Below are 18,933 nucleotides of genomic sequence, written 5' to 3'. Positions count from 1 at the left end.
GTTCGAGGAGGATAGGGTGAACGAGCGGCAGGGAGGGGGGTGTTCAAGGGAAAGAGCTCACGGAGCAGGACAACGACATGCAAGAAGCTACAAGTACTATTCACAAGCGCCGCCGAGGAGCGAGAGAAACACCACAGAAGAAGGGAGTAGAAGACAAATGCGGTAAAATCAAGACAGTCATCCACTTCCTTTGCTAGGATAACCGAGTGGGCTTAGGAAAAAAAAGGGAGAGACAAGACCAAGACCAAGACCAAGACTAGACCGTGGCAGAATTGCGTGGGCCTGGCTGGGCCTGGCTGGGTGTGTGTGCGCTACGCGGGGAACGCTTGATTTTTCGATGTCAAGTCTTTTTGGAGGGCCGGTAAATTGGCGCGCACAATATGATCGTATTCCTCTTTACATTGTAGATGTTTCAGGGAAAAGGACGCTCCAGGAAAAGAGCGGATCAAGCAACTACAATCGCTTTGGGAAGGGCAGGAATACCGGTATCATGGCAGGAGAGAAATAACTTCCAAAGGTACTGCACCCGCACAGTACTAGTACATACAGACCACCAATACAGTATTGTGCGGCCTGCGGAGAGGGAGCGGAGGGGATCCGGGTAAGGAAGCAGTAAGGTCCGAGAAGATAGAAGCGTGATGACGAGGAGCCAAAATGAATATTATTATGGAGTGGTGGTGCTGGTGCAGTACCGCTGCTCGTGTTCGTCCGGCATGGTGATGCCCTAGATAGAAGCAAGCGATGCCCAATCGTTGTGGAAGGGCGAGGAGACAACAAGTGGTACCCGTATGATAAATTTACAATATTACTGCGGTTGCCGGTACTGACCTCCTCGAGTGTGCTCGAGTATGATACAAGTACGAGTACAGCACTCGTGCATCACACTCAACCCCATCGTTCCGCAGGTCTCCTTGTGACTCTACAAATACTTGTACCATACCGGTACGGTACTCTAAATCCCAATTCATCACCGGTAACTTGCACTCCAAGTGTCGTTTCGAAGACCCTGGATTGTGTGTGCCGGTGCCGTATGGGGGTGGTCTCATTTGGGTACAAGTATGAGGTTGGATATTTAATGTACGAGTAAAATAGGGTAGGATCTACCTGTGGCAGAGCTTTCGTGCACTAGTATAATGCTGTACTAGTACTAGTAGAGTGCAAGTACAAGTACGAGTACTCGAGTACAATACTCGTACAGTAACCGCGGGGCAACTTGGGCAGAGCTAGAGTAGACTACCGGAGGTCGATGATGGCAACAAATGTGACATACAATGCGTGAGCACAAATACTCGAGTACTCGAGTACGGCGCAGTACTCGTACAGTACATGTATGGTATGGGAGTACGGTACCGTACTCGAGTATGCGAACCCACGGGAAGGATCCGATTAAGGAGAGTGGCTCGTTCAAAGCGGAAAGGCTGCCGGTAAGGAAGGGGGGGGTGAAAAAGGGTGAGGAGAAAGAAAAAGATCTTAGGGGAAGGGTCTCCCTTTCTCCATCTGTCGGATCTTGGGTTCTCACCCAACGCGCGGTTTTCTTTCCTTTCCTTCTTTCCCTTTCTTTCGGGTCCTTGCTTCCGGCCAAATGACCACGTTTTCCGCCGTCAAACCAGCATTTATTTTGCCCTGATATTCCCACGGATTCCGCCCTCGAAAATGGATGCTTGGCAGAGCTAAACAGAGTACAGTACTCGTACAGTACCGTACTCGAGTACCGATACGGTGCTGGTAAACGTTAGTGAAATTGAAGAATTACTCGTACTTGTAACTTCACCACCGGAATCACAATTGACGATCGGTGGCCTTCGCGAATCAATCTTGACAGGGATCCCTTCAAGCCCCCTTCTCAACCTTAATGTGTGCTAGACGCGCGATCCTCGTAAAACCCTTGTGCCATCCAAGTTCACCCTTGCTGCTCTCCGCCAAGGCATGATCAGCTGTAGTCTGTCTTCCCCTTGTGGCACCCTAAATGGCGCTTCATAACTTGAGCTACGGTGCTCTTTGCATTTGCGTCTCATCTGGTCCCTTTGGGATAGAATATTGCACTCCGGCGCAGCACTTGCACGGTGCCGGCACCTTAGAACCCGCCCGAGACTCGCGTCGAATAGAAAATGCTGGTCTTGATTACTTGTATTGTCGTAGACTATGATACAAGTATATCTAATCAGGATGTCCTTTGACCAAAACCTTTTTATTTCTCGCACAAGTCTCACTGTCGTCCTTCCCATGCAAACTTTGAAGGCGAATCGCTCGATAAATATCTTCCAGTAACCAGTTAGGAAAACCCTACAGAAGGATTGGAAAAATTCTGGTTGCGTGCGCTGTTGTCACGGTTGAATTATCCGTCAACGTCATGAGGCTAGGTTCTGAGACGCCGGCACTGCGCAAGCATCAGCGCAACTCTCCCACATCAAAACCTGAAAGATCCAACGAAAAATGGCAAAGACTAGCAACCCTTCAGCTGTCTTTCCGCATCATGTCGCTCCAAACGGCCGAAAAGGGTTCCACCGTGTGACAAATTCATTCAGTACAAACAGTCCAGTCCATACCCACTTGTGACTCCCCCTTGCACTTTAACGATCGGTGGTGGTACAGTACAAGTTGTATCAAAATAGAAATGAAGGGGAGGAGTGGGTAATATGGTGAGGAGGCTCCGCGCATTGTCTCTGCAGATGACATACCGGTATCAGAATGATAGTGGCAGTCGGGGAAACGTGGTTCCGCCGTCTACGAGTAAGTATAGGGAGGGGCACCAGTTCTCCGGTAAGCCTTTGTTGTTATCATCCGCTTTCGTTAGGATACGAAGTTGTACTCGAGTGCTTGTAGTGGTAATGACGATACCCCAACGCCTTGCTTAGGCCATCATCGCTAAGGAACAATTGTGCCAACCGATCTAAATAACGCTCTCCCCGAGTGTAAGGTATCGCAGTTAGCTCCTACAAAAAGATCTAGCCTCCCGCCCTATTCTCCTGAGCCGCAGCTCGGTGGGCGGAGGAATTTTGCTCAAAGGGTTCAAAGGCCCAAAAGGCCTACTAACTTGAACCGATTACTCGGAAGTTTTTCTAAGCTGCAGAGGACGCGTTGATCGTGTTGTCAGGATCCCCCGGGGAGGGTTAAATCCAATACTTAGTCCCTTGTGTGAAAGTGGAAGAAATACGCCATTCTGGTGCAGTACCGATACCGTGCTCTACACCGTTCCATTTGCTCTCGGCCTCTGGAGTTGTGAGATAGGCTGCTCAATTACTCTCCATCTACCCCCACCGCACCAACCAACCGCTTCCAGCTGAAGAGCCTTAACCGGGCGAGGGTTGACCTTGTCTCAAAGCACAACCAGCTAGATATCCCTGCCGATGGCATCATGTCTCTCTACTCGTGGTGGCTCACGTTTGTGAACATCCGAGCAGAAAGGCCAAGGTTTGGCGGTATGCAGCAGCAGTCATATTCGCAAACATCAACCCACTACTCGAGTTTGAGTGCCGCCAATTGATCGCATAGGCTACGGACTTAATTGCACAATTGCTGATGACAACTGGAGATGCGCAACTAAAACCAGCCTTGCCTCATCATTCCTGACCAAAGACAGAGGCCCGCGGGCGGAACTTTAAACACATGGGCTTTGGCGCTTGTGGTCCACCAAGGAGCCTTCCGCCCTTCTGCACCTATTTCACCATTGTTTCTAATACTTCGAGAAAGAATTGTCCCAAGGACCCCAGAGATCTGAGACTTTATTTGAGCCTCGACTGCCAACTCACTAGTTACTGAAAAATAACGAATCCTTTCCCCAGATATATGGTATGATTCTGGCACATGTTGGGGCTTCCCCGCCGCGGAGGCTGAGGACGATATACCATACCAATACCTGATCCCCAGGATATCTTGCATCTGGTTAAAGTGCAGGTTTCTGTGTGGCGTACAACGCCGTAGCATAGTGGACTAGCGTACCGTACGAGAATCACATCTTTGAGAGAGCACAAACCTCCTTTCAGCCTTGCGCTATCTAGGACGCCTTGGGAAACCCACGTTATATAACATTATAACGTATTTATGATACCCCAAGGAAGTCAGCAGCAAGATCGAACAGTCCCTATTGGAGACGGAGCATCGCCTAGCGTGTTTTCCGATTACCCCGCGTTTACAAATTCATTCGAGGATCGGAGGGCATAAGTGTTCTGCGGTTTGTTGCTTGATCTCCAAGACGAATAGCACGAATCAACGATTCCGAGTGACAATATGTGACCCCGGCCCCGCTACGAGCTGGGGGAAGTCTAAAGAGACTAGATGAAGCGGGCAGCAAAGCTATTGGAGATAATTTGAGGCCCTGTCTCGGCACGGCACTTTTATGGCATAAAACTGTCCTTTATGCAACGTTCTTTTTGCGATGAGAAACTTTTCTTGAGGCGGTGTTCCCCATGCACATAAATACTGTAGTGGTGTTTTCATTAGCACATATGTCATGTTCAACTTTTATCGCAACAAATTTTACCTCTATGATACCTGCTGAACAGGGCCTAAGTTGAAAACTCTATCGGGAGGGGGAAAAAAAAAGAGTTGGGCAGTATTCTGACAAGGGGTATGATACGACTTTGCGCCATTCTTTCTCACCCGCTTACTCGCCAAGGAGCATACTTTCGGTAGAACGGCATGTTGACTGTTGCAAACTTCCCTTGGCCCCGGCGCGCCGGCGAAACCCAGTGCAGGAATTCGTGGATGACTAAGTGTGACTGGTGTGACCGGTGGGGGTACTCGAGTAATGTTGGGAAGTGTGTTTACAATACCGCTTTCGCAGACCCGAGATACTCGGTAACTGATACTACTTGCCGGTTGTCATCCATCAGAGGCAAATTTTGGTTCGTTGGAAGGGCTTTGGCACTTGTGAGTTTTGCTCTCCATCATCCTCTTGGGTGGCTGGGTGTTTATATCCCCATCCCCATCATTATTACCCCTTTAGGGATGGAGTTTGGAAGGCGTCTGATAGAACAGTTCATAGGAATTCTACTAACGCCAAACAGCCCTCACTAGCCCCCAGAGGGATATTAACCGCAGTGCGGATGACCGTCGCTTACACATTGCCCACACGAATCTGGAATACGCGTCCTCCATGGCACCTCCTCCGTGGCAGTATTCTTACCGGTGCTGCAATACTCAAGAATGGACTCGAGGTGCCGGCACAGATCCCTCGGCGGCCCTGCGGCCAAAGTCATCGCGAACTTCGCTCTCGCCAGAATACGGGTAACAGAAAAGAATTCTTTAAATAGTCTATAGGCTCGAACCTCCCGCCTTTGGCCTTACTTGCAAGTCCCCTGACCAGAAAGCTTATAATAAGGTACAGTACACGCACGCTTCCCGAAATTCTCCGGGCAAATGTTTACTCACGTTGTCGGTCTAGTGGACGACATCTGCCAGAGGGGCACCTTCGTATACCCAATTTTTCGATAGGGCGTATGGGTTCACCGATAACCAAAAACATCCCTTATCCACTTCGATCTAGACTATGGGCTTTATATTAGGATATCCGGAACCCTGTTCGAGCATGCTATATTAGCCACTCAATTATCCGAAACTCACAAACCTTAACCTTACAGGCGGCAAAAGCTACGCTATCCTACTGCTCGTACTGTACGAGTACATACCACCTACCATACTATGACACCCCTCCCATTCCTCCTGTCCCTGTCACGAAACCCGTACTCATGCAACAAGCCCAGTGCGCTACCACTGCCACTGCTACCCACAACCCACCCTTCCTTCTCCCTCCGCTAGTGCTCCGAACGATGGCATTCACAAGTCAGCTAGCCATCTCTCCCAACATTCTGCGCACCCACGCGCAAACCATACACACAAGAAGCGATGCACAAACTCGTTCCATTGATTTTGGCGCACTGCTCAAACCCCCGGCAGCAGCCATGGAGGATCTGCTCCGGGGGTAGATCCAGCTCTGCGAAGAGTCTCGGACTGTCGATGTCTGCCAATTGGCTTCTCATTTTGGTGGCTGAAGGGGCGAGGTGGTGGCGGCGAGAGATAGTATGTTTGGCTTGGGATAGCCGGAGGGTTGTGGAAGAGGGGGCGAGGATTGGGGGTTTTTGGCAGGCTTCCTCTCTTTACTTTTCTGATGAGGTTTATTCGGAGAGGGATGGAGGATGGAAGAACTGATAAGGGGGGTGGATAGCTGGGGTGTTATGGTTTTTTTTTTGAGGGTGACATGACAGATGCGTAGTGCATACGTGTGTTGAGCTGCTAATAGGCTTCGCGCTTATTAGATTTTGCAGTGGATGGTGAGTTGAGCGGGGAGATGCTGGATTTAAAGACCCTTCTTGGGGGTTGTGACAGACCATGGTGTAATCACCAGGATGTCCGCTATCCATCACAAACCATTAAAACTTGACCCTTCACCCCCTAGAGTGATTCTCGGTGAAGCATAAAGTCTGTTACGGCACACTGTTGTGGTGGTTGCTTCTACACCATCTCAACCACTCTAACTTGCCGCCAAATACCTTCCAACCCTACAATACGGCTAGGCAAGGCCATCCCTACCGGTACACCGAACATCTCCAACCTGTCATCCCGAGTACATGCCCGGTACCGAGGACGGTAACGGTAGCTCCCACCAACAATCATCACTGGATACCAGGCTAGGAATGGTAACGTAGATATCCCCAACCAGTCCATTCCTATTCCAATCGTTCCTGCACTGGTGCCAGTGAAGGAGTGCGGAAAGGCATGTTTGGTAGGGTTTCGAAGTGGGCGTGCTGCACCGAGAGCCTTTATCATACTATAGCGCCCCAGATGCCTAATCTGGAGTCTGGAGGACCTCTTCCTCTATTCGTTCCGGCGGCACCCCGCCCATCGCAGGCGTCACGACTTACGCGCTATCCCCCGAGTGGGATTATGAGCATCTTATGCCCTGAAAACTGATTCACCTGTCTCAGGATTTAATCGCGGGTGCGAGCGGGAGCGCCGGGCCTTCGGTTTTCCAGGTTCGCACTGGTAGGTTGGGGTTCCCCCGATACCCTGGACATAAAATTTTTACGTTGTGGATTTTCTTTCGTGCCTCGATGCTTGGGATTTATTAGTTCTTGATTTGATGATACCTTGGCCATCATGCTGGATTGGTGTTCCGCTTATGCGTGGTATCATACTCCCATGGAGGGTTGGTATCTACCTTCTCATCCTCTCGCTGATGGACTTGGAGTGTGGGTTCTTTCTTTCTTTCTTTCTGTGTTTATTTAAGAAAAGTCAGAGCTTAAGGTGACAGTTTTTTATTGCTTATTGGATATATGATATCAAGGGTAGATATGGTACATTCTCGGAGAAGGGGAATTTTATGAGCGGTAGTGAATGATACCTGACCACTACACCTTCTCGTGCAAAGTGCGCGCGCACACACACACACACTCCACAAATGATGGGAAGGGGTATGTTTGCTCAGAGTGACATGGTTTGGAAGGGGCGCGTGTATTCGAAAGTTTGGCATAGGAGTAACTCCAAATTCTTCCCTTGATATGGTAATCCAGTTTCTGGATGAAGGAAAGGAAAGGAAAAGAAAGGAGAGATGAGTGACAACCCGTGATTAGGGCTTTTCCCTTACTACGCACTCCACAATCTAGACTTATGGTATATTATGAACATAATATATCATAGCCCCTACCATCTACCACACCTGTACGTGAAGCGTTGATTCTTGAGGGGCGATGGATAAATACCTTTACCTCTGATGAGGATATTGAAATCTACATGGTCAGCAAATAAGACGGTTTCACGCCTGGCTCTGTGCTGAGGTCCCTTGAATGCCGGCGGGCTCGATGGATTCGAGAAGGATTCACGTTTTCAGAGTCACGCAGGACGGTCACGTTTCAGCACTCGCTCGGCGTTGACCATGCCAATTCCGAGGGCTGGGTGCAGAACACGAGAGGGCTGGTGTTACACCCACGCACCAACCGGGCGAGAGGAAGACAAAAAAGAATGATTACGCACGTTTTTTTTTTTGCCTTACGCTGACGACGATGACGACGACGACGACCGCGAGAGGGAAAAACGCGGTTGGTAATGATAGTGTATCACCTATCGCATGGCAAGTATATAATGGTCACTCGAAAAGTCCTGCTCACCACACGATACCGGTATGTGTCTGCGTAATATCCCATTGCGGATACATGGCATCACGGGTCTGACAACACCCTTAACACTTGCCCACCCCCCCTCCTCCTCTCGGATAAAATAGGGCACGCACGATGGAGAATATCCGGCAGCAAGATGCACAAGTGCCACCAAGCCTTGAGCCACGTTTGGTACAAGTACAAGGTACGTAGCACCGATAAATGAATATTAATAAAAAGCTGCTATGATACTAAAGCTGAAACGTGTGAAGCTCCGGTTACCACCGAGGGAAATGGGCGGACATTTCATTCGAGCGGTCACGCCCGGGATAGACAGGTTATGATAATAATATCATAATAATATTATTATGATACTTTTGCGTAGAGGCTTTTTCCTGCCCGCCGGGTTTAGGGTATATGGCGTACAGTAAGGTATGGATAGGACGGGGCAAGCGAGTATCATATCATACGATACCAGTTTGTTTTTTTCCAGCGCAGTCCCGCCAAGAAGTACGGTATCATACCATGATGAATGTTCACAGTCATCAAGATTTAACAATCCCGAACGGCAAGCAAACAAGCACTCGTGAGCCGGTCAAACGGTGGGGCTCGCGGAAACCACCGTGCTCCTCGAATACAATCGCTTGTATCCTTCTCCGGGGTTTAGACTGGCTGTGTCGTGCTCGGACTTGGTCCTGTCATATCAATACCAATGTCGCGGGTGTGGAAACCTAACCATGATACGGCAAAATCGAGATGGGGTGGGTTTTCCCCACCGCTCCCATCCCTCACAAACGATCACTCGCCGACACGAACCCCGGCAACCCGGGTGAGGTCGGTCCGCGGCCCAGCTCCGGAGTGACCGGGCAGCCGAGCGAGTGCCTACTGTGCCATGCTCGGTAGAACATACAACTTGTGATGAATGATGGAGTTGATTTGCGGGCACGTGAGTAATTAATTTATTCTCACTCTTCCTTTCCATATCAACTGCCCCGCAGCGTGCAAGAGGGTATGAAGAAGAATCTTGGTCCCCAGCTTGGATCTCGACCATCAACTGTACGGAATACCGCTCTCGATTTCCAGCGGGAGGGGGAAAGGGGGAGGCAGAGGGTGACTTAATATCTGGTAATGTTAGTCTGTGTCCTCGTATAAAGTACTAGGTTTGGAGTAAAATAAATATTTATGTCGTATTGCTAAAGTTTGTACGATACAACCTGACCTTACCCCCCCCTCTCTCTAAGCACGGCGAAACAAGGGTGGGGTAGGAGTGGAAATGAGTCTGCTCCATAGGGCAGAATGAAGTACTGGTCTACACTCACTAATAATACTCAATTGACTAACGTGGAGTTGACAGGTTCTCAGGACTCTGGAAGAAATGTACTTGAATAATAAACATAATGGAGCGTCACGTGCTCCACTGTGCCGGGAGTGTTTGGAAAGTTCTTATCACTCGAGTATTACTACTCGAGCAGAGTCCAGTCTTGTTTACCGGGTCGACGGACCTAGATAGTATTGCACTGCGCACGAGGTCGGATCCAGAAGATGCAGGCGCCGACTTTCTGTACTGTACTGTACCTAAGTCTGGGGTGGTACTCGAGTAGAGCTGGTATCATACCGCACATCTCTGTGAGTGCACGTTTTGGGGAGGGGGAGGGTCGATTGGTGGTTACGATACCTGATTGGTGTGAGTGATCTGCCGTCCGGAAAGGGAATTGCCCTAGGTATTCGATAGTTTAACTGCCGGCGACTTACTGTACCAGTACGAGTACTCTGCTCTCTTCTTCGCTTCTCCGAGGGGAATACCATACCGGTACCGGTAACTTACTTGCCGATTCCAAAAGTACCGTATCCGGGAACCTCGGCATTTCCTGAACCTAAACCGCTCCAGGATTTCTCGATACGGTACGGCACTCTTGGGATGGGCAGGTACGAGTGAGTAACTCGGTGGTTTTTTAAAAAGTGATCGGATTGTGATTTATTACAGCTATTTTCCACAAAATTGGTGACCCGTGGAGGCATTAGTTGTGTATGCCATACCCGGATCACTTGGGATGCCTGTTCCTATTGCGAATATCATACTTGAGACAGGAACTGCCTGGAAAGGGAAGAATTCGGCTCGGGGTTGAAAAACCGTTTATGCAAGTCTTTTTTTTTTTTTTTTTTTTTTTTTGAGTTGAAGGGCTTTGGTTGGTGTATGTATCATATGTATGATAACACTATGTTTGTGTGTGGGTGCACTTGAAACTTGGCCTCAGGAAAACGTCCTCCGACCCCGGGGCTGAACGACCTTAGTGAGGTCGGAACACAACGTGGTGCTTCAAGTTGCGCTTCCTCACAAGATTAGAGTTGCACGAGAAACGGTTACTCTTGTCCCGGTGGGCTCAATCAAGTTTCTTGTTATCAGCCAGCACAATGCTACAATCTATCCACCACCCCAAGAAGGCATATGTGGGGAATGGCATTGAGCTGAAGCAACAACTGGCGTGCCGGCTAGGTTAGTTATCATAATGCTATTACCATACATCATTGACAATACCCTCACGAATTGCACTAAAGCTTGAATTTGACTTTTTCTCAAAACCCCCAAACCCATCGTACGAGTCGGGTGGGCTATGGCATTAAGCGCGCCTTGCAAAATACGACATACACATGGTGCAAAAGCGGAAATTCCCTTAGCAAGCATAGGACTAAACGAGGAAGGAAGGAAGATAGTACCACCTGCCAGATTTCACCTGATCCTCCGAGGTACGAGTACGGTACGTGCTTTAGTCAGGTATCCAGGTAGCGCGGAGGTGTGATGCCATACAGTAGTACTGTATCGTATGGTATCGCACTCCCCACCACGATTTCCATCAGAATGTCTGAGGGATCTTCATCACGGTAACGCTCTCCACTGGTTGTCGTTTTCAGCGTCAGCTTTCTAGCAGCCAAAGGATATCAAGAGCCCAGCTACGATCCCCGCTCTTCTCCTCCACTTCCCTCCCCCCCTCTCTCAAACCCCCACAATACGGAACACAAGCAAACCCAACAGTATCCATTCCATTTCTCACTTTAGGGTGGAGATGACTGAGGGAGCGAGTGAGATCGGCTTTATCCGCGGCGGGTGTGTGTGTTGGCTAGGGATTTGTGGAGCCATAACTACCGGGAAGGAGCAGCAATGGAAGATTTATAGCAATCTCCCATATTCGGTTCAGTTAGACCTTACGTGCTCCGATTCCATTTGCATCTGGCGTACGGCAGTCTGAGAGACTACAAGTACTCAGGTAAGATTTTGAGAGGATCGTTCTTCCCTTGTGACAACTGTGGCTCAAGGGGGTTTGTAAATGCAGGACAGAGACTTGTTAGCGTCAAAAAGTTGTTAGCGCATATAATCGGCCGCAGGCCACCTACCTATATGTTTCACAGTGCTGAGGTTGAGTGCTGTGACGGGTAATGGAATTAGCATCGTATAATACCAGTATGAAAGAAGAAACCACAGTACTCTACTGAGTATGATGTGGCTGAGCTCCTGTGCCCCCACCACCACCGCCACGATCCCGATTATCTCACCGATGCTTTAATTCCAATCTGGGGGTCTTTTCAAAAAATTCCGCAACACGAGGAGGGAGCCAGAAAAAGAAAGGAAAGAGCCACCACCTATTGAGCGGTTTTTCGTCGCCGTCTGCGCTCAGAAAAAGAAAGGAAAAAAAGATGATTTTCTTACCTTACCGGCACTCACCGCGTCGGCAGTCGGCTAATACCTAAATTGAGCCGCTTTGTTAAGATGGATTTTTCTGGGGGAGAGGGAAAGAGCAAGGAATTTACGTCACTAGGATAGAGAATGGAACTGTCATGATATGGTAGATGTCAGGGCTGGGGAGGTTGAGGTCTGCTCGAGTAAAGAGTCTTGCATTTGTTTTTAACCCCTGGAAACCCAGGGCGCTAGACGAAAAAATCTACTTTTTTTTTTTCGGTTTTGGGGAGGGTGATGGAGGAAGTCGGAAGGTACTGCGACACCCAGCAGACGTTATCGGGGCAGTCAGCACTTTGTATTCTACCGGCATGAGCATCGTAGATAGAGTGCTGGTAAACACGAGGAAAGAAGACTGCTGGATGAAACCGCGTGCCCTACCAGTGTTTTCCCTGATGGTCAAAGAGCAAGGAGTGAGAAACTCTCTCCCAATGTGTCTCCCCCCGAACTTTGTGCCAATTCAACCAATTGACATCGATAGGATCACCTATTAATGGCCCCAAAAGGAAAACCATCAACCCCATCGTCCCAACTTTTCCCCTCTCCTTCTTCTTTTCTAACCCAGACATCATCCCCTCGTCCTCCCAGTACGAGTACTCTAAGGACTCCATGGGGTGTGGACGCGACCGGGGATCCAAAAGTCCCTCCATCCTGCCAACGCCACGCGAGTTATCCTCCGCAAAATTAGTGGGGGGTTTGCCACGTTTAGCCTGTTCCTGCTTGGTTGTGCCGGAATGCTGGGCGGAAAATGTGAATGGTGGATGGATGGAAACCTAAACCCTGGGGAGAGGGAGAGGGAAGAAGGACGAAAGGCATAGTTTCCATGTGGTTGGGAAAGCCAACTGAGTTGGAACCCATGTGCGTGCGTGTGAGTGAGAATAGGGTATGCTGATGTGAACTGGGTGTGGTTGTGCAGTGAATCGTGCGATGGGTGATCCAATACCCACGCCGATATCTGAAATGTCGCCAAGAAGTGAATTACAGCCATGACTTTGAAAATAAGAATAGCCTGCTTGGAATGGATGTTGGTGTGTAGGGCCCTTTTGGTATGATACCGTATTATCATTATTTTCTTTCCTACCGTTCTCTCCTGTTCTTTTGCAGTGCTGCCTATCCCTGTCCTCTTAACTCCGCCCCGAGAGTGCAGAGGATCTTGGTTCCCAAGGCTCCAGTGCGGTTGAAGTGCTGTCGTTGTTGTTGGATAGAGAGGCTCACTGTCTATTGAACTAAATTTATGGTTTTTGTAGGCATGGTACCGTGTTGAGACGGAGTGTGCGCAGTGCCTTAGAGCACGATCATGGTGCCGGTAATCTAACTCGGAGAGGCAACAGAGGTCAATTGACGGCCAATGCATGGGGGACACTTTTGTGAATTGGCATGATATAATAGTGAATACCGGTATTTCTCTCCCACTTCTCCGCCCGGGCTTACCGTTCGGGATATCATATCCACGGTTTTGCGGTTCGGCCACCCGAAGTCAACTCCGATAAATCCACTCCCGTCCGGTCGAGGAAGACTTGGGTACGGGCAAGAGGGTATCATAGGGTATTAAACATACTACGGACGTAGGGTACCAGTGCTCTTTTAATACATTTCACTCCATCTTTCCTCCTCCTCCGTATTCCTTCTCCTTCCCTTTAACCCCTACCGGCTTTTTCCCATCCACAATATTCCACGTTACTTTATCATTATTGGTTCATACAGTAATCACTTCTCCATCTTCACCATCATCGCCGTTAATATCTCTCCAAATCCTACGCCCCCCTTTTTTTGTCTCTCTCGTACCATCACCGTCATCCATCATACCACGTCAATCAAGTGGAGTGTCTTTCTTAAGAGATAGTTCCCATTTGTTGTTCGCTGAATCCTCTCCATCCGCTGACCTGTCAGTATCCGCCGTCTCTCCGACCTTCCTAAATTCTTCGCCCGCTGGATTGCCGCCCCCACTCCCCCTCTCGCCTCCCTGCCGGCCACTCCTGTGAAAGGCCCATCGTCCAAACCTTCCACCGATCCTTCCAAGTTCCTGGCAACCGTGCGAGAGACCGACGACCTAAACTTGCCGACCTCCCCCCTTCTCAACTCTTACACCCACAGTTCCAAACCTCGACAAGCAGAGCCTCGACAATTCGCACGTCGACCACGGGAAAGAAGGAAAGGTATATTGTCCCATAAGAAGAAAATCAAGATTTTTTACTCTCCGAATCTACTCCTTCTCCTGTTCCGGAGATAGCATTCGTCGCTCGAGATGTTGAGCTCCTTTAGGAACCTATCATGGATGGACCGCTCGGTCAGTAACTGTCTCTTCCGTTTTCTTGTGGCTTCTTTAGAGTTCGATCTTTCTTCAAAAAAACGCCGCCAGACTCTCCCTCCCCCCACCCCCTTCTAGTTTGCTGCCCTTCTGCACGTCTGCGTTCTGGGCCTGGGTGCCAAAAAAGTCTTGGTGAGGCTTGGGGGCGGCCCGCGAGATGCGAGGGGGGCTCACTTTAGAGAAGGAGAAGATGCGCGCTGAGATAGAGTGCTGACACGACCGATGTTTACCCCAGAATAACCACCAGCCTTCCATACAATCTCCCACGAAACAGAAGGCCGAACCCTCACCAACGGGACTACAGGCCTTGATAAGCGATGGCCCGCCCAGGCCGGACGGCAGCGATAAGTATTTTGGGATGGAGAATGTAGTTGGCGTATGCCCTAACTTTTTTATTATTGTACTTTGTGAGAATCATTGGCTGATGTTGGACTCGATTTTCTCGTGCCTCAGTTTGGAAATACTTGGTAGGCTAACTGTTGAGCTTTGGAGACTGTTTTTTCCTTGCTACGTCTGTCTATGTGAATTGCGATAGCTGACTTTCAGCCGCAGCTACTGTAATTCAATCCTACAGTGTTTGTACTATTCAAAACCTTTCCGAGAAAACGTCGTCAACTTTCCCAACAGATCGAGTCTACCGAGTTCGAGCAATAGCGATGCTACTCTACTGCCCGGATCGGATAGTCGAAATCTCGCTCGAGTTAGCACAGATCCCCTACCCGGATCATCCGCCCCCCCCGGTCCAGTTGCGCGAAAGCCATCGTTAACACCCACCAGTAAAGAGGAGACCAAAAGGCCAAGGATACCGGTCACGGCTTCCCTAACACCAGGACCAACTTTTGGCCCTAACGAGAACAGGGACACCCCTGAGGTGAAAAAGAAGCTCGCGTTAGCAACGGGGCCCGTGTTGAATGTCGATCAGGGAAATCATGCAAGTTACGGGATGGAGGAGTCGCTGTTCTCGGCATTGAAGGACATCTTTGAAAGCATCGTGGCACACAATTCGCGCACAGGTGTCGTCAGTCCAAATAGGTTTTTAGATATTCTAAGGAGGGAGAACGACATGTTCAGTGGACAGCAGCATCAGGATGCTCACGAATTCCTGAATTACGTCCTCAATCAGGTGATAGAGAATGTGGAGGACTATCAAAAAAAACATGGTTACAAGAACGGCAATATTGTGACCAATTCAACCCCTGCCAAATCATCTGGTACACTAACACCTGTAAACGCTTCGTCGGCTGCCTCCACCGCGTCCCTTACCTCTACGTCTCCCACTGGCTGGATCCATGAACTATTTGAAGGTCTGCTAACCTCGGAGACCAAGTGCCTCACTTGTGAGAACGTTTCACGCCGAGACGAGCAGTTCCTTGATTTGTCAATTGACCTAGAGAAGAATTCATCCGTGACATCATGTTTACGGAATTTCTCCGCTTCGGAAATGCTATGTGAACGTAACAAATTCCATTGCGACAGCTGCGGCGGGCTGCAGGAAGCCGAAAAACGGATGAAAATCAAACGGCTGCCGAAGGTCCTTGCTCTACATCTGAAGCGCTTCAAGTTTATGGAGAACCTAGGACGATTCGAGAAGCTACATTACCGAGTCCTTTACCCATACCATCTAAGGCTATTCAATACGACGGACGACGCTGAGGACCCGGACAGACTATACGAGCTGTATGCTGTTGTTGTGCATATCGGTGGTGGACCGTACCATGGGCATTACGTTGCGATCGTCAAGACCGAGGACAAGGGTTGGCTGCTGTTCGACGATGAGTTGGTTGAACCGGTAGACAAGGCGTTCGTAAGGAACTTTTTCGGGGAGCGGCCAGGGATGGCATGCGCCTACGTTCTGTTCTATCAGGAAACCACATTTGAGGCCGTACAGCGAGAGATGTGGGTGGATGAGCAAGCGGCGGGAGTGGCCACAAGAGCAGCGGCGGAGGCGGCGAAAACGGAATCCGCGAAATCTAAAGGGTATACAAATGGAGTCAACGGGCACAGTGTAAGGGCCTCCTCGGTGGCGGAACATCTACCAAATTTACACAGTTCAAGCTCTTCGCCGTTGCCAAAGTCTGAAACACCGATTAATATCAGCGACCAGCATCCGGCTGAGACCGCCGCGAAGCATCCGTTCCCGCCCGTCCCGAGCAGCGTCAAGTCGAAGAAGGAGAAGGAGAAGGGGGATAAGAAGGACAAGCCAGAGGGCTACCACATGGGCGGCATAAACAGGCTCAGGAGCACTAGCCGCAGCCTCCGCCTCAGCCAAGCCTTGAGGCTAGGAGGCAAGGATAAGGATCGCACCAGCACGCATGAAGAGAATGGCGCGATTCCAGATCTACCACCGTTTCCCGTCACACCCGGACCCGGACCCGGACTTCCGGTGGGGGACCTGACCCCGAACGGGGTCAACCATGAGAAGTCGGATGACGAGAAGAGTGGGGATGATTCCCCATCCGGGACCGAAGTGCCGTCGGCTGTCGAGTCACCGAAGGTAACTGTTCCAGCGGTCGCACCGGCAAAACTGGGGGAATCACCGGTGGAGCCAAAGGAGGAGGTAGTAGTCCCCCAGGAGACGGAGAGGGGGGATAAGAAGGAGAACAGCAAGAAGAAGAAGGGGAAGAAGGAGAAGGAGAAGAAGGAAAAGAAGGAGAAGGAGAAGGAGAAGAACAAGGCTCGCCACATGTCTAGTTTCTTTGGCCTCCGAAAGAAAGCTTCGGTTGCTTTTCATTCAGAATCATAATCTTTGTTTCTTTTTCCTCTTCCCTTTTTGTTCCTTCCCTTCTCATGTTTTTCCTTTTCAGTCTCTCTGTCCAAGGCATGGCGTGGTCTTTTCTCTCCTCATTTGTTTCAAATGTATTCTGTACCGAGTAAACGGGAATTTTTCCTCCTCTTCCTTCATCTTCTCCAGAGGAGTTGGTTAAAGTAAAGTTAAAGTTAAACGGGAGCCTTTTTTTTTCCTTCTTTTCCCTTTCTTTCACCCATTTCCAATTTCAGGCACTTTTTTTCAAAAAAAAAAAAAAATGAGAAGGAACGAACTTAATAATCCAATGCTTGTTTCTTCCTCCTCCTCCTGTTCGCAACCAGTTTCTCGCTACCTTTATTCCAAGATTGTGGCCGTTAAGGTGTTGGTACTCGATATAAAAGTTGCTTTGCTTCATGGCGTACGGTGCTTTGTGACGGGGTAAACTGTATGTATGGTGTTGATTTGTTCGTGTCTGTCAGTCAGTCTGTCTGTCTATCTTGTGCGGGCGGCTTGGAGATGGCGTTGAAGGTGTCTGGTAATACAGTAGTCTGCACTCTAACGGAGCAATTAGAATACCGGTACAGTACGTGAATCCGTTGTGATACTCTCTCCTCCCTCACCAAAACCCCGCTCCATCCATCATACGTACCTGTACTCGTACCATAGACTATCCAATGGTATCCAATAACGATAAACACAACTGGTACTCGAGTACTCATACTCGTACGTCAAGATATCGTAACCGTATCGCTACACACACAAGCACACCAACCCCACTCGCTCTCTCGCTCACTCACTCTCACTCATTCCTTCGCCTTGCTGTGCTCGAGTAGACCGTATGATAATACGAGTACTCCACACACGCACCCACCCACCAACAAAAAAAAAAAAAACACTCCCCAATCCCCAATCCCCCAAACCCACCAATCCCCCCCTCCCTCCAACGCCCACCCTATTCCTGCCGGTATGATGCACACCGCACTTGTCCGGTAAAAAAAGGCATAAACCCAATCACCCCCTCCCCCCACCCACCCCTTCCGCACTTCACTTCCAAATCCATCAACCCGCATACCCTCACCCAATCACACTCGTAAAAAGCGAGCCTGCGGAAAATGTTTCAGGCTCGGTCCTGTTTGAAATGTCATTGTGTAACCGATCCTGGGGTATATAAAGACCCGAGTGCCCGCCCAGAGATGGAGTGAAAATTGCTTGTCACGTGATTTGCAATGGGGGGGGATTGTGTTTGGGTTGAGGGGTTGGTATGGGAGAAGGGAGGAACGAAGGAATGTTGGATTGATGGCTAGTTGGAGCTTTATCGTCGCTAGGGATCGCTGCCAGGACGGTACAAACATCTATGGTAACTTCTCGAGCAAAAATTACTATACGAGTACAGTACCGGTACAGTGCGGTATCGTACCTGTCGGTATTATTACTGCTCCTTGTGTATAATCCGCAGTACAAGAGCCCCGTAAGCGGTGGGTGGATGGATGGGTGAGCAGTCCGGAGTGCCGTAGACTACAAGGCGGGTTTGGAAATGCGGTGGACAAGATACCGGTGTCGCGCCGGGAATTACGCTTCCCACTTTTCGGTTGGTGTGGTGACCGTGCCTAATCCTCGGTGGTTGTCCCAAATAAGTCGTGCTCCTCTACTCGCGCCGCCGAGTTGATCTCGCGCACCCAAAACTAGTAATGATCGCCGGGCCAATCAAAACATCACATTTCATCATATAGATGGAAGATGCCTACTGCGATGATTCTACTAGATCATTTAACCATACATCAAGTGGAAGGTAACCTTTATTCTTATAGTCTTCCTTGATAAAACCTAAAGAAAGTATGAAAGAATGAAGTGGTGAGGGTGGAATCCCGATAGATGATATACGGAGATGAGTGTGAAAGGAAGGAAAATCTAGAACCATCCTAATATCTCACGATAATCCACCACTATCTCCTAAGCCTATACTCTATGTGAACTACCATATACCTAATGGTAAAGGGTATGAAGAGAACAATACAAAATGAAAGACCCCGCCCATGTCATACACCTAGTAGCATAGGAT

General features: G+C 49.4%; 3 protein-coding genes; 2 read left to right on the top strand and 1 right to left on the bottom strand.

Annotated features, from left to right (window-relative positions):
- Positions 1 to 4,904: 4,904 nt before the first annotated feature.
- GSTUM_00008453001 (uncharacterized protein) lies at positions 4,905 to 6,315 on the top strand. XM_052355804.1 has 2 exons: positions 4,905 to 5,320; positions 5,384 to 6,315. Exon 2 carries the CDS (start codon positions 5,845 to 5,847, stop codon positions 6,145 to 6,147), a length of 303 nt encoding a protein of 100 aa, XP_052211769.1. The 5' UTR covers positions 4,905 to 5,320; positions 5,384 to 5,844; the 3' UTR covers positions 6,148 to 6,315.
- Positions 6,316 to 10,355: 4,040 nt separating this feature from the next.
- Positions 10,356 to 10,773, bottom strand: GSTUM_00008452001 (uncharacterized protein; the record flags this gene model as incomplete). XM_002840052.2 has 1 exon in its annotated part: positions 10,356 to 10,773. One exon carries the CDS (start codon positions 10,771 to 10,773, stop codon positions 10,513 to 10,515), a length of 261 nt encoding a protein of 86 aa, XP_002840098.1. The 3' UTR covers positions 10,356 to 10,512.
- A 3,713-nt stretch (positions 10,774 to 14,486) lies between these two features.
- On the top strand, positions 14,487 to 17,433 carry GSTUM_00008451001 (uncharacterized protein; the record flags this gene model as incomplete). XM_002840051.2 has 3 exons in its annotated part: positions 14,487 to 14,572; positions 14,681 to 14,738; positions 15,051 to 17,433. The coding sequence occupies 3 exons, from the start codon at positions 14,487 to 14,489 to the stop codon at positions 16,869 to 16,871; spliced, it is 1,965 nt and encodes a 654-aa protein (XP_002840097.1). The 3' UTR covers positions 16,872 to 17,433.
- Positions 17,434 to 18,933: the final 1,500 nt, after the last annotated feature.

The sequence above is a fragment of the Tuber melanosporum genome, assembly GCF_000151645.1.
Source record: "Tuber melanosporum whole genome shotgun sequence assembly, scaffold_47, strain Mel28".
Taxonomy (NCBI): domain Eukaryota; kingdom Fungi; phylum Ascomycota; class Pezizomycetes; order Pezizales; family Tuberaceae; genus Tuber; species Tuber melanosporum.
Note: the sequence above shows the minus strand (reverse complement) of the source record. Positions and strands in the feature narration are given on the sequence as shown.

Bases quoted from the DNA above. Each gene is read 5' to 3' on its own strand.
- GSTUM_00008453001 (XM_052355804.1), top strand. From the start codon at position 5,845: ATGCACAAACTCGTTCCATTGATTTTGGCGCACTGCTCAAACCCCCGG.